The sequence below is a fragment of the Papio anubis genome, unplaced genomic scaffold (genome assembly GCF_008728515.1).
Source record: "Papio anubis isolate 15944 unplaced genomic scaffold, Panubis1.0 scaffold1531, whole genome shotgun sequence".
Lineage (NCBI taxonomy): Eukaryota > Metazoa > Chordata > Mammalia > Primates > Cercopithecidae > Papio > Papio anubis.
This window is the reverse complement of record NW_022161505.1, coordinates 1-14,619: the sequence shown is the minus strand read 5'-3', so window position 1 is coordinate 14,619 and position 14,619 is coordinate 1. Positions and strand designations below refer to the sequence as shown.

At 41.1% G+C, this 14,619-nt stretch overlaps 1 protein-coding gene across 1 annotated transcript; it reads left to right on the top strand.

The window, feature by feature from the left end:
• The first annotated feature begins 43 nt into the window (after window positions 1–43).
• LOC103880994 (putative ubiquitin carboxyl-terminal hydrolase 17-like protein 23) lies at window positions 44–1,170 on the top strand. Its single transcript, XM_009198622.3, has one exon. The coding sequence runs from the start codon at window positions 484–486 to the stop codon at window positions 1,012–1,014; it is 531 nt and encodes a 176-aa protein (XP_009196886.2). The 5' UTR covers window positions 44–483; the 3' UTR covers window positions 1,015–1,170.
• The last annotated feature ends 13,449 nt before the right edge of the window (window positions 1,171–14,619 follow it).

Genomic DNA, 14,619 nt, shown 5'->3' with positions numbered 1-14,619 from the left:
TGGTATCTGCCAAATGCACATACCTGGAAGTACATCCCAGCACAAACACACACACACACAGACATAAACACACACAGAGACACACTCACGCGGGCGTGCTTGCTAGTGCTCGTGTGCTCTCGCCTGCGGGCACGCGCACACACACACACACACGCAAGCATACACACACTGTTTCACACCTACACAATTCTTCCCTGGCATTGTTTTACCTAAACTAAGGCAAATGTGTGGCCACTGTCCTAAACCTTGGTTGCACTCCTATTATATGTGCCTATCATCCTGAGACGTCAATGTGCTTCAGGTGTTCTATAAATCACGATGTGGGCTGGGTCTGTTGAACTCCCTGGGGAATACAAGGGGACACACCCTCTGACTCATGCCTTAATTAGGTGCTGAGATTTGATTGGTGGATCGCGTACCTGATGGGTGGGTGGGGTGTTCGCGGTAGGCGGGGGTGAGTTATATAAGGGCTGATGCGGCCAGATGGCGCGTCATTTGAAGACTCTCTCGGAAGAGATAGCGTCTTTCTGCAACGTGCGGTCCCAGCAGAGGAAGCTTGTGATCCTTGCTCCTGGCGACATGGAGGCCGATTCACTCCACTTGGGAGGTGAGTGGCAGTTCGACCACTTTTCAAAACTCACATCTTCTCGGCCAGATGCAGCTTTTGCTGAAATCCAGCGGACTTCTCTACCTGAGAAGTCACCACTGTCATCTGAGACCCATGTCAACCTCTATGATGGTTTGGCTCCTGTGGCAAGACAGCCTGCCCCTGGGGAGAAGGTTCCTCTCAGTAGCAGGAGACCTGCTGCGGTGGGGGCTGGGCTCCAGAATATGGGAAATACTTGCTACATGAATGCTTCCCTGCAGTGCCTGACATACACACCACCCCTTGCCAACTACATGCTGTCCCAGGAGCACTCTCAACTTTGTCATCGTCACAAGTGCTGTATGCTGTGTACGATGGAAGTTCACATCACACACGCCCTCCATAGAGGCTGGAATAAAGTAGTGTAATAGTAGAAATTATATTGATAGTTTAGGAATCTTTGACACATGATACCCAACCTAGAGTCCTTAGAAAACTTAATTGGAGGCCAGATACCTGAAAGTCTCCTGATTGCATTTGGAACACCCAGGCTGGGTGGATTTTGCATCATAAAAACAAACAAACAAACAAAAAAATAAAAATGAAACACCCATGCAAACTGGAGAAAACTGCCCATTTGCCAGCAATATGGGTATAATTTCAGTAGAAAGAGGCATCCCCTACTCACTAGTGAATGCATTGTCAAGAACTCAGTTTCTCTCTGTCTTCTTCTGGATTTCCACTTGCAGACACCTCAGGCACTAAGAAAAGCTGAGGTTGGAGAAAGAACACGTGAGACACCAGCCTTGTACATCATTTTCAGACCAACCTGTGATGAAAAGTCGGACCTTCACTGAAGTGTGACACCACCTGCACCACAGCCTGACCAACAGACACAAACACACACAGGTCTCTCCTCTTTTCCCATGGTCAAAATTAGGAAGCCTATGACGATGGTTTCTGACAAAGAAGGAACACAGATGTCTTGTGAATGAGAACATCAAAAGCACTGAGTTTTGTATGTTAATTGACACAGAATCCAGGTATTCAATTCCCTCACTGATTTTTAAAAACACAGGGATCATTTCCATGCCCACATGTGGAATATGTGATTTCTACCTGTAGGTAAACTACTGTGGGATTTCTCAGAATAATGTATTATTATCTCGGCTATGCCCTAGCAATGTTTCTCCAACACCAATCACAGCCTTCTGAAGCCTTGCTCCACTTTTACTTTCTCTCAATTTCGACTTTGTATTTCCCCTTGGAACTCCGGAAAATCAATCAAAATGGAAATCTGTTATTTTAGGGTCAAGTGGGTTGCTCTCACCTGTAATTCCAGCACTTTGGGAGGCCAAGGCAGGTGGATCAGCTGTGAGGTTGAGTTTGAGACCAGCATTGGAAAATGGTGAAACCCCATTTCTGCTAAAATTCACCAGGTAGCTGGGCATGGTGGTGCTTGCCTGTAATCCCAGCTACTCAGGGAGGCTGAAGCAGGAGGGGTATGAACCCAGGAGACAATTACAGTGAGCCTTGAATCCTAACCTGCCTCCAGCCAGGAGAGGAGACAGAGGCAAGACTCTGTATCACAAAAAAAAAAAAACAAAACAAGAAAAAAAAAACAATCTGTTTTATAATGGGATAATCGAATTCAAGGAGATTTATTTCACTTGGAGGTCAACACTCGCATCCTGCTGATCTGGCCCTTTCAAATCCCTGCATCAAAAATTCACAGCAGTACCACAGATTGCGGTAACATCCCCTGTGTATGCAGTCACAATCCTCTACGATGCTCAGAAAATACAGGGCTGAGAGAAATTTAGCCAGCTCAGTCTGATATTTTACTATAAGGTGGTATCTAAATTCACGTGGGTTCATAGTCTTAGTTGGTTGTACAGTTCTGAGAGTACATATTTGCTGAGAAATACGCGATGTCCATGTGTATATTCATACATAGATATCTTGGCTATGAATGGGTATGTTTATGTGAATGCTTGTGTTTGAGATGGCAGAAAACATGCATGTATTATTTCCCTGCTAAAAATATAAAAATAATTAAATTTATTTTATGTACAACTGATAATTATGTGTCATAAAAATTAACTGACCCATTTGTACATGAAGTCCAGGAAAATTAAAAAGGGTAACTTTGTATTAATTGTGACATTGTGCTTACAGATATACATAAATTTCCTTATTTAACCCTTATAATAACCCTGCTGATTATAGTTTATTTACTAGTTTAATAAATGATCAACAGAGTTTGAAAAATATGACAAAATTACAAAATTAGAAAATGACTTCACAGCAATACTTTTAATTATATTCTGCCTTGTCACTGCCTCTTCTTGCTTTTTTACAAAATTACTCCCCTAACCAAGGTTCTCTATGATTCTGGGGACTCCAGGATTTAGACCCCAGTTCCCAAACTTCACTGTGTCTATTTTTACTGTCACATTTTAATGCACATTTACAGACTTCAACAAGCACTTTTCAGTATCAACTTTTTTCTTATTCCTTGGACTATTTCCTACATCTGTTCATCAAGACTCCAGTAACATACGACTCCATCTGCCTGTCCCTTCCATGAATGTACCTGACAGTACATGTATTATGTTGTCTATAATTCAGAAGCAGAACAGATATTCCTTCAAAAAAATAAGGTTTTAGAGAATGCCTACAAAGCTTCAGTGAAACCAGCTGTAACCCTTAATATTATTACCATGTAAACTCTTCCTTGAATATCAAAACAAGATTTGGACTTTAGAGAATATTTGTGATTATATAATCAAACATGAATTAAAAAGTAATTTAAATGGTCATATACAGACTGTGCCAGGGACAAAAGGACAAATATTATAAGAAAATTAAAGTACACCTTATTTCCTAAAGGACTCTTGTGTGGAATCTATAAAAACTATTTCAAGATATAGAGATTAAATATATTTCAAAACACATACATACACAAGCAATCTTTAGGATAAATTTTTTCAAACTTATGTTGTGGGTCTAAAATTTTCATTAATTCATGGAAAAAATGTATTGACAAACTTCTCACCAGAGCAGGAATAACAACTTACGTATTTGGTGACTTCAAGATGAGAGCCTGCACAGCTTAGTATTTCTTCCAGATTTCTCTCTCTCTCTCTCCTTTTTTGTTTTTTGACAGAGTTTCGCTTTTGTTGCCCAGGCTGGAGTGCAATGGTGAAATCTCAGCTCACTGCCACCTCCACCTCCCAGGTTCAAGCTATTCTCCTGCCTCTCCTTCCAAGTAGCTGGGATGACAGCGAATAGCCTGCAGCAGCTAATTTTTGTGTATTTTCAGTCGAGATGGGGTTTCTCCCATTTTTGGGGTGAGCTGGTCTGGAACTCTGACCTCAGGTGATCACCACCTCAGCCTCTCAAAGTGCCGGGTTACAGGCGTGAGTACAGCGCCCGGCCCAGATCTCTTAAAAAGACATGAGGAAGGAGCCATTCTGCATCCTCAACATTACCTTAATATTTTAAGGACACCCATAACAATTAAGAGGCTGACTTGTGACTTCCTAGCCCTTTCAGGGCTATTTAGGCACACCTTAGTGAAGTATTAGGAATGCAGTGATAGGTCTCAAGTTCCTGGACACCAAAACCATGTTCTCCAACAGATCTTCAGTACAAATAGCTGATGTCTATATTCTTTTGCCTGTCTTTTCCCTTCCTTTTAATTCAGAATTGCGGTCTCGAAAAGTGCTATTATTTAGTAGATTCTCTCAATTCTCAACACCAGCACTATACAGTGTTGAGTAACATCTCAGGTGCTAGGGAAACAGCAGCTGACATTCTAGCAATGCACAATTAGAAAAGCAAAGATCACCACAGAGTAAAAGAGAATAGATTTTTTAAAAGTAGGAAACCGAAACGAATATATATATCAGATTACACTATAAATGGAAAATCCTATTATCTTGACTGGATTGCAAGACTCAAAACCTCTCATGGCTTCCAACATCCAATATATTCAAAGCAGTTCAGGAATGATGAAAGTGGAATGGAATTTAAAATTATTCTAAGGTTGCATGTGTGAAAGCACCATACCCTGAAACAAAATATTTATTTTTAAAGTGCATAATGAACACTGCATACAAAGTTTGTGTAACAAGAGAGAGAAAAAATCTCACATTTTTAAAAAAGGAATATGCAACATATTTACATATAATAAAATAAAATTAAACTAAAATAACAGCAATGGAAGACACAATCTGATCTCTGAAAATCAAGGGAGAAATCTCTTTTAAATAAACTTGGCACAATTTTAAAGTAAGTTATGAAAAATAGTAATACCACCTGAATATAGTATGTAAAAGTACCAACACAATAAAGCTAAAACAATATCTGTGGAAAAATTATTTGCTGTATATTATTTTTAAAAAATGATCTAAGTACTTTCCTCAAGAAGGTAGATGAATGAAATTTTAAAATTGCCTGAGAAATTCTGTGAAAGGAAATGAATATAGAGAAGCAGAATATAATTTAACTATAAAGCACACAAATAGAATTTAAAAATAAGGCCGGGCACAGTGGCTCATACCTGTCAATCAGCACTTTGGGAGAGGCTTGAAGCCGGCGGATCACCTGAGGTCAGGAGGTTTCAGATCCAGCCCCCGGTATGGAGAAACCCGTCTCTAAAATAGAAAAAAAAAAACCAGGGCATGGTGGCACATGCCTGTAATCCCAGCTACCTAGGGAGGCTTAGGCAGGAGGTGTCGCTTGAACCTGGGAGGTGGAGGTTGTGGTGAGCTGAGATCACGCCATTGCCTCCAGTCTGGGCAACAAAACAAAACTCTGTGTCTCAAAGAATAAAAAAAAAAAAAAAAAATAAGTGGCAGCCAACATGCCCAACATGATTTTCTGTGATGAAAGAAATTCTCTGCATCTACATTATCAGTAATGCAGTAACTACCACACATATACAGGTGCAGGCTGTTGGCCACCAATTTGGCTATTACTACTAAAGATATGCCATTTAGTTATTTAATTATAATTAATTTACAGTTTATAGCCACATGTGACTAGTAGTTACTCTATTGGTCAATGCAGATCTAGAATCTTGGAGAAGGCAGTTAAAATAATGAGATATGGTCAAAACAAAAATGGAAAAGGCACACAAATAGTGAACACAGAATATATGGAGAATGTGAAGTAACAATTCACACAGTAAAATTTAATAATGAGATGCTGCCTTGATGGGACACATGTCTAATGATATTCAAGGCTTGTCTTGTTACAGGTAGAAGAGCAGGAGCAGGGCAGGAGAGGGCTCTTCCCCTACCCACTAGAAATGTCAGGTGATGGCCTGTTAATGATCACTTTGCCTCTCTAAAAACGATAATTAGGCAGCGCCAGAGAGAGCCATTTCATGGTGGTCTACACCTGTTAACATCAAAAACGTTAATTAAATGCAGACCCCAGGAAGAAGCAACTTCTTGGGCATGCATGTTAAGAGACAAAAATGGCAAAGTATAATCTTCCGGGGACACACTCCGCTGGAAAAGGAAAGAAAGCCTCAGATGGACGTATTCCCCTACACACCGTGCATGCTCGAATTCAAAAGGAGGTAAAGAAAGCACACAATTGCACGTGGAAACCTCCCAAAATCATGGGAAAAGTGCCAAGCCCATCCCAGGATCAAGGTTAAAGGCCCTTCTCTTTTCTCTCTTGGACCTTCAGGCATCCACTTGGGTCTTTTCCAAGAGAATTTTCCTTTCCTTTCTGTTCTAAGGCCTTTTTAAATAAACTTCCACTCCTCTTTCAAGAAACTTAGTCTCTCTTTTTCCGCTGTATGCCCTCAGTCAATTCTTTCTTCTGAGGAGGCAAAATTCAAGAAGTTATGGACCCATGCAGATATGCTGCCAGTAACTCAATTTCTACTGGTAACAGTATCATTGTAAAGGGAATGAGGCCAGTTCACTTCAGTGCTGGGAGAACTCACCAAAAATAAAAGCTGCCAAGGTCTTTGTGAACATCCTTCAAGGCAAGTCCAAGCAACAGCAAGACTCTCTTCCCCAGGTCTTAAGCTCTCTTCTGATGCTCCGCTTCTCTGACCCTACATCCTCTGATTGGCTTCTACCACATATGGAAAAACGAATTAATAACCTAATTAGCTACTACATTCAAGAGACATGCCCTGACTGCGTCTTGCTGAACCTCATCAAAACTTCATTCTGGAGACACACCCGGGGTCAATTTGATTGGATTTTGAGACAACTACTAAAATACACCGGAAAACCAAAGAGTTAAAGGCTATGATGAAAGAAAAATAGGAAGATTCATTCCTTTTTTCATTCATAGAATACTTTTTTTTTTTTGAGATGAGTCTTGCTCTGTTGCCCATTTCAAGGCAGTGGTGCATCTCGACTCTCTGGCTCTCTTTCCGGGTTCGCCATTCTCCTCAGCCTCCCACGTAGCTGGGACTGGCGCTTCTGATACCCGTCCGGCTATTTTTTGTATTTTTTTGATAGAGCGGGGAGGTTTCACCCGTGTGTTAGCCAGATCTCCTGACCTCGTATTGATCAGCCCACCTCGGCCTTGCCTCCCAAAGTGCTTGGGATTACACAGTGCTCATCGGCCTCCGCCGGCCTTTGAGTGGTGTATTGTATGTACTGCAAGCTTGATGCACTTGATCATGCCAGGGTACAGCAAAACCTGAACAAACTAAGAGTCTTATGGAACTCTATATATTTCCTAAAGTATTTGAGTAAAGCTGGACTTGAAAACAAATGGAAAGTGAATAGATATAAAAAGTTTCAATGTTCATGATGATGTAAACAAAATAAAATATATTGCAGAAATGAAGTCAGGGAGGTGTTGGGGGGTCATGTATGGTGCACAAGGCCATTGGTATCCTCTGAAATTCAAGCAGGCTGAAGACATTTGCATAACTAAAAGGAAAGCAGATACTAATAGAAGACAGTGAAGAGCCTGAAAGGCATTTCAGAGACCTTGGCTGGTGGCAGCCACATGGGTCTGGGAAGCATAAGGGGTGGGCAGTTTTGTAGGGGCTGGGCCTGAAGCTGCACCACCCCAGGCTGGCCATGGGACAGTGCTCACAGCATTCTACCTCCCAACCCCTCAGCTCAGCCACAGCTGAGGCCATAAGTTTGGATCACTGCTTTGAGGGTGCAAGCCATAAGCCTTGGCAATTTCCATGGGATATTAAACCTGCAGTTGCACAAAGTGATGCAGAGGTAACTGCTAGTAAAGACATATACAAGACTGGGCAATTTACAAAAGAAAAGCTTAGTGGACACAGTTCCACACATGGCTGGGGGAGGCAGAAGGCGAAAGGCATGTCTTACATCCTTGCAAGCAAGTGAGAGAATGAGAGCCAAGCAAAACTGGTTTCGCCTTATCAAACCATCAGAATTCATAAGACTTATTCACTACGACGAGAGAAACGATATGGGAGAAACTGCCCCCATGATTCAATTATTTCCCACTGGGTCCCCCCACAACATGTGGGAATTGTGGGAGTACAATTTGAGGTGAGATTTGGGTGGGGACACAGAGCCAAACCATATCAGAAGCCTTCACCTGGATTTCAAAAGATGTATGGAAAAGCCTGTATGTCCAGTAGAAGCCTGCTGGGGTGGAGACCTCATGGCAAATGTCTACTACAGCAGTGCAGAGGGAGGATGGTGGGAGCCACAGGGTGCCACTGGGGCACTGCTAGTGGAGCTCTGAGAAGGCGGCCACCATCACTCCAAGACCCCAGACAATGCAGATCCACTGACAGCTTGCACCCTGAGCCTGGAAAAGCTGCAGGCACTCAACGCTAGCCCTTGACAGCAGCCATGGGGACTGACCCTTGTATCCAAAAGAAAATAAATTGTTCTACCATAAAGACATGTGCACTCATATATTTATTATAGGCAATGGGAGGCCATTATTCTAAAACAATGCAGGAAGAAAAAACCAGATACCATATGTTCTTAGTTATAAGTAAGAACAAAGCACTGATTGCACATGGATGTAAAGATGGGAACATGGATACTGGGGACTACAAGAAGGGGAAGGGAAGGTGGGGACCAAGACCTGAAAAACATATACACCATGAAATATGCTATGTTTTCTACCTGGGTTACAAGATCATTCATACTCCAAGCCTCAGCATCACACAATGTGCCAATGTAAAACCCTGCACATGCATTCACTGAATCTAAAATAAAAGTTGAAATTATTTTTAAATAGGTGAAGATCTGAATAAACGTTTCCCAGAAGAAGAGATACAAATGGCCAACAAATATATGACAAAATTCTTACCATCTCTAATTGTCAGGGGGATGCAAATAAAAACCACCATGAAATGTCACCTGACACCTCTTAGAATAGCTGTTATCGAAAAGATGAGTAGCAAGTATTAGTGAGGATGTGGATAAAAGATAACCCTTCTATACTCGTGGTGGAAATACAAACTACTATGGCCATTTTGGATAATAGTATGAAGGTTTCAAAAATTGTTAAATAAAACTACCTGCTGATGAGGCTGTTGAGATATAGGAACACTTTTACACTGTTGGTGGAATGTAAATTAGTTCAACCATTGTGGAAGACAGTATGGTGATTCCTCAAAGACCTAGAACCAGAAATATCACTTGATCCTGCAATCTCATTACTGTGTATATACCCAAAGGAATATAAATCATTCTGTTATAAAGATGCATGCACACACATGTTCATTACACAGCACTAGTCTAACCAAGCAAAGGAACATGGAATCCAACCCAAATGTCCATCAATGATAGACTGGATACAAAGAAATGTAATTTTTATACTCCCCACGGTAATGCTATGCAGCCATAACAAAGGGAATGAGATCATGTCGCCTTTGCAGGGACATAGATAATTTCAAACCAGTATCTCAACAAACCCTTCGAGGAACAATCTAAACACTGCATGTTCTCACTTACAAGTGGAAGCAGAACAATGAGAACACATGGATACTGAGAGGGGAACAACACACTGGGGCCTGTTGGGAGGCAGGTGGAGGGAGAGTATCAGGATAAATGGGTAATACATATATGCATTGGAATATTATTCAGTGTTACATAATACTGCATGACAACATGGGTATCTTGAGGGGCATTCGTTATATGAAATAGGCCAGCCACAGAATGACAATTACTATATGATTTCACTTGCATTTGAAATCTAAAATAGACAAAACTACTAAAGCCAGAAATTAGAATAAGGTGAAGTTTGCCAAGGAATGTAGTGCAGGGAAATGGGTAGGTAGTTAGAGCTAAAGTTTCAGATATACCATATAAGTAAGTTCTGGAGGTCTCATTTACAGCACAGTGCTTATAGCTAAGAATACTGTATTGCATACTGAAAATTTGCTAAAAGGGTGGATTTTGTGTTCTTACCAAAATTTCTTACCAGTAATAATATGTAATGATGGGGGGGGACTTTGGGAGGTGAAGGATATGTTTATAATCTTAAGGGTAGTGGTGTTCATGATGTACATACTTATCCCCAGACTCACTGAGATGCATACCTTAAACATGCACAGCTTTTTAAAATATTGGGAAGCTCAACAAGTGGGTTTAAAAAGGGGGTTGGTTAAATAATAATTTAAAAAGGAGAAATTGCGAGGGAAGTAAAGTTCTGGAGGCCCATTTACAGCAGTGCTTATATTAAGAATACTGTATTGCATACTGAAATTTGCTAAAAGGGTGGATTTTGTGTCCTTACCAAAATTTCTTACCAGTAATAATAATAATAATAATGATGGGGGGGACTTTGGGAGGTGAAGGATACGTTTATAATCTTAAGAGTAGTGGTGTTCATAATGTATACTTATCCCCAGACTCACTGAGATGCATACCTTAAACATGCACAGCTTTTTAAATGTAATCAGAGCTCAACAAATTGCGTTAAAAAAAAAAAAGGGTTGGTTAAAAAATTTAAAAGGAGGGGTAGATGTTCCCTTGTTTTTCTCTCTTGGCTATTTTCTTTCCTGCTGTCTGGAATTAAAAAATGATAGGTGGGCATTTAGCAGCTTGCCAAACTGGAGCCTCTTCTAAAGTACAGCAGATCAGACAGCTGGAAGGGGCTTGCGTCCCTAATGAATTTGGCAAGCATCTGTACCAGCCATGATAGGTGTAACTATAGATTTAAGTGAGAAAGAAATAAACTTCTGCCTTGTTTAAGCCACTTTGTTCAGACATTAATTTCATATGCATATAGAGAATATATGCTCCTTATGAGTAGGAAAAAATGTTTAAGCTAAGCATGGTTCATAACAATGGTAAGTTCAGCAAATGTAGGATGATCCTGGATTATGATGACAATGGTGACAAACAGCATGAAATAATAAGGAATGAAAAAAAGTGGTTTGGGTTAATAGTTGTATATAGATACTTTATTTAAAGATTCTGCTGCTAATATCATTCAATGTATTTGTATCCCAGTGGGAGTTTTATTAGATGTAGACTAAGAAAGTTTACATTATTTAATGAAAAATACTAGATCAATTTTAAAAAACAGTAAAAATATCATGAGATGGAACTAAGCATCTATATTACAAAGCAACTCTCCCAGTTGATTTTATGCATAGTAATGATTGAGAATCCCCTGATCTAGATCCAACAGATCTCAACCTTTATAGGTGCTATCAAGGAAGCACCTAAGGAAGACAATTTTCCTGACTATACCCATACCTCCAGTTATGATTCAAATCCCTCCTCTGCTCTGAGGAATATAGCCTTGTCCTAGCAAGCAAGAAGCCCATACAGCAGTGGAAGAGGCAAATATACCTTCACTAATCTAACATACAAGGCAGTAAACACTGTAACATCAACAAAGTACTTTGGGGTTTCAGACCAGGAGCAAGTGGGGTGATTAATTCTTAGCAGGGCTAGTAAAGTCTGGGAAGTGTTCGCTAAAAAAATGTCTGATCATTAACGAAAGCAACTGGTTTCTCAACACAGTCTAACTTATTGTAACAATATAAATGGTTGTTTGTTCATAAACTTTCATCTTTTGCAAAATGTTTGTAGCTTATATTCCCATTTAACAAGGTTTTCTGGCCAAAACTGTGCAGCCACATCAATCCTCCCATAAAAGCAATTTTGCATGCATAGAACACCCTATCTATGAATATCCCTAATGAGGTACAGAAAGGCTCTTATTATTCAAACAGAGACATTCCACTGGTGCTGAGAGCCACAGACGGAAGTTTTCTGCCTCCTGAAATGAAGCCAAACTTTCTCTTCTTTCTTCAGCCGTATGATTCCTGTCCTCCTCTTCACCATTTTCTTGTTTATGCTTCAAGTTCTACCAGGCAACAAAATAAACTTGGTAAGAATGGAGCTTAACACCTTTACAGGAGTCCAGTACTTAAAGAGAAATCACTCATCATCTATGATCAGATAGGGATCTCTATAGGAAATCTGAAGACACCCAGTTCTGGCTCCCTGGTTAGCCTCCAAAGCCCTGTCCAACCCACCTATACAGGCCTCCCATTACCACACCCAGTGCCCACCACCAGGCTCCTGTCAGCCAGAGGACCAATGCTCATCCCCTGAAATAACTGCGGGAGCCTGCATCCCACAGGGACCCACATCTGGGGGTTCTACCTCCATGGGGCCTCTTGGCTGTGGTGGCAGAGGCGGGGGAGTAGTTGACCTCCAGCCCTCCCATCCTGGCCACTGTATTTTGTGGGGCTCATTCAGTCCCAGGGAGCTTCCTGGGGACCCCAGAAGGAAGAGAACAGGGTGGTCATGGCAGCCCCAGCCCCAGGCTCTGGGCCAGAAGTTGATACCCACCACCCAGAGCAACCACTGAATTCATCCCCTCTTACAGAGATACACGGTAGTTACATGGAAAACTGAATGTCTAATTCATTCTACGGTCATCCAGCATTTGAAGCCAATTGGAAAGCTGGAAAATCTTGATAAGTGGGTGCCTCATGAGCTGGACCAAATATTTAAAACCATCCTTTGAAGTGTCATCTCTTATTCTATGAAACAATGAACCATTTCTTGGATCAGACGACATGCCATGAAAAGTGGATTTCATACAACTGCCAGCTCACTGGTTGGACTGAGAAGAAGCTACAAACCACTTCCCAAAGTCAAACTTGTACCAAAAAAAGGTCATGGTCGCTGTTTGGTGGTCAGCTGCCAGTCTTCTGGCAGTTTTTGAATCCACTACAGTTTTTGAATCCTGATGAAATCATTACATCTGAGAAGTATGTCAAGTTAATCGATGAGATGTATGGAAAACTGCAGCACCTGGAGCTGGCACTGGTCAACATGAAGGGCCCAGTTCTCCACAACGCTTGACCACATGTCATATAACCAGGGCTTCAAATTTGAATAAATTGGGCTATGAAGTTTTGTCTCATCTGCCATATTCACCTGACCTCTCGCCAACCAACTACCACTTCTTTAAGCATCTTGACAACTTTTTGCAGGGAAAACACTTACACAACCAGCAGGATGAAGAAAATGCTTTCCAAGAGTTCATCAAATGCTGAAAGCATGGAATAAACAAGTTTATTTCTCATTGGCAAAAATGTGTTCAATGTAATGGTTTCTTTTTTTTTTTTTTAAGACCGAGTCTCACTCTGTCGCCCAGGCCAGAGTGCAAAGGTGCAATCTCGGCTCACTGCAACCTCTGCCTCCTGGGCTCAAGAGATTCTCCTGCCTCAGCCTCTTGAGTAGCTGGGATTACAGGCACATGCTACCACACCCGGCTACTTTTTGTATTTTTAGTAGCGACGGGATTTCATCACGTTGGTCAGGCTGGTCTCAAACTCCTGACCTCTTGATTCACCCGCCTCAGCCTCCTAAAGTGCTAGGATTACAGGCGTGAGCCACTGTGCCCAGTCCATTGTAATGGGTTCTATTTTGATTAATAAAGATGTGTTGCAGCCTAGTTATAAAAATTTAAAATTCACGGTCCAAAACCACAATTACTTTGGCACCAACCTAATAATAGAAGAATTAAAAGAGGCCTTTATATTAGAGAGCCCATAGATGATAAAATAATAAAGAATATTACAATCTCCATAACCCACAAACTTGGTAACTTAGACCAACTGGATGAATTAAAAGACACAATCTATTAATACTAAAACATAGGAGAAATAGGTCATCTAAATATATTGATATCTATTTTAAAAATGGAATCAACACCTAATAACCTTACAGAAAACCTATATATTCCAAAAATCTGACATTCTGTCATGTTATTCTAACCGGTGGGATTCGGGGATTTCCATTTTGATAAGAACATAGGTGAGTCGCACACACTTACTTTTAGTGCTCATTGGTCAGAAAACCTATGTCCACTACAGGGTACTGCAGAGCGATGCGTTTTGGAGAATTTAGGCAAGGTAATATTATTTTCAGAATTAAAGGAAGGCAACCTGTTTTATGTACAGTAATTCCTCATAATATCACAGGGGATACCATATTTAAACTTTGGGGTATCCCCAGGTATAATTCTTATTTGAGCCACATGTGAATTTCAGACACGGAGGCTGCCCAACTTTGGTGGCTTGCAACAGATGTGGAAGTTAATTCACAACCTACTTTGTGGAGGCATAAAATTCAATGAACACTCATTTAGCGTTTTATGTTATTTTTGTAAACTTTGCATTTCCAATTAGGTGAAATTTTATACCTGTTTCAGTTCTTATCTACTTTTTTTTTTTCCCCCTGACACGGAGTCTTACTCTATCACCCAGGCTGGAGTGCAGTGGCATGGTCTTGACTCACTTCAACCTCCGCCTCCCAGGTTCAAGCAATTCTCCTGCATCAGCCTCCCAAGTAGCTGGGATTACAGGTGCCCACCACCACGCCCGGCTAATTTTTGTATTTTTAGTAGAGATGTGGCTTCCCCATGTTGGTCAGGCTGGTCTTGAACCCCTGATATCTTGTGATCTGCCCAACTCGGCCTTCCAGAGTGCTCGGATTACAGGCCTGAGCCACTGTGCCTGGCCTCTCCACTGTTTTTAGGCAGAGGGGAGTAAGGTTTTCTTTAAGTTA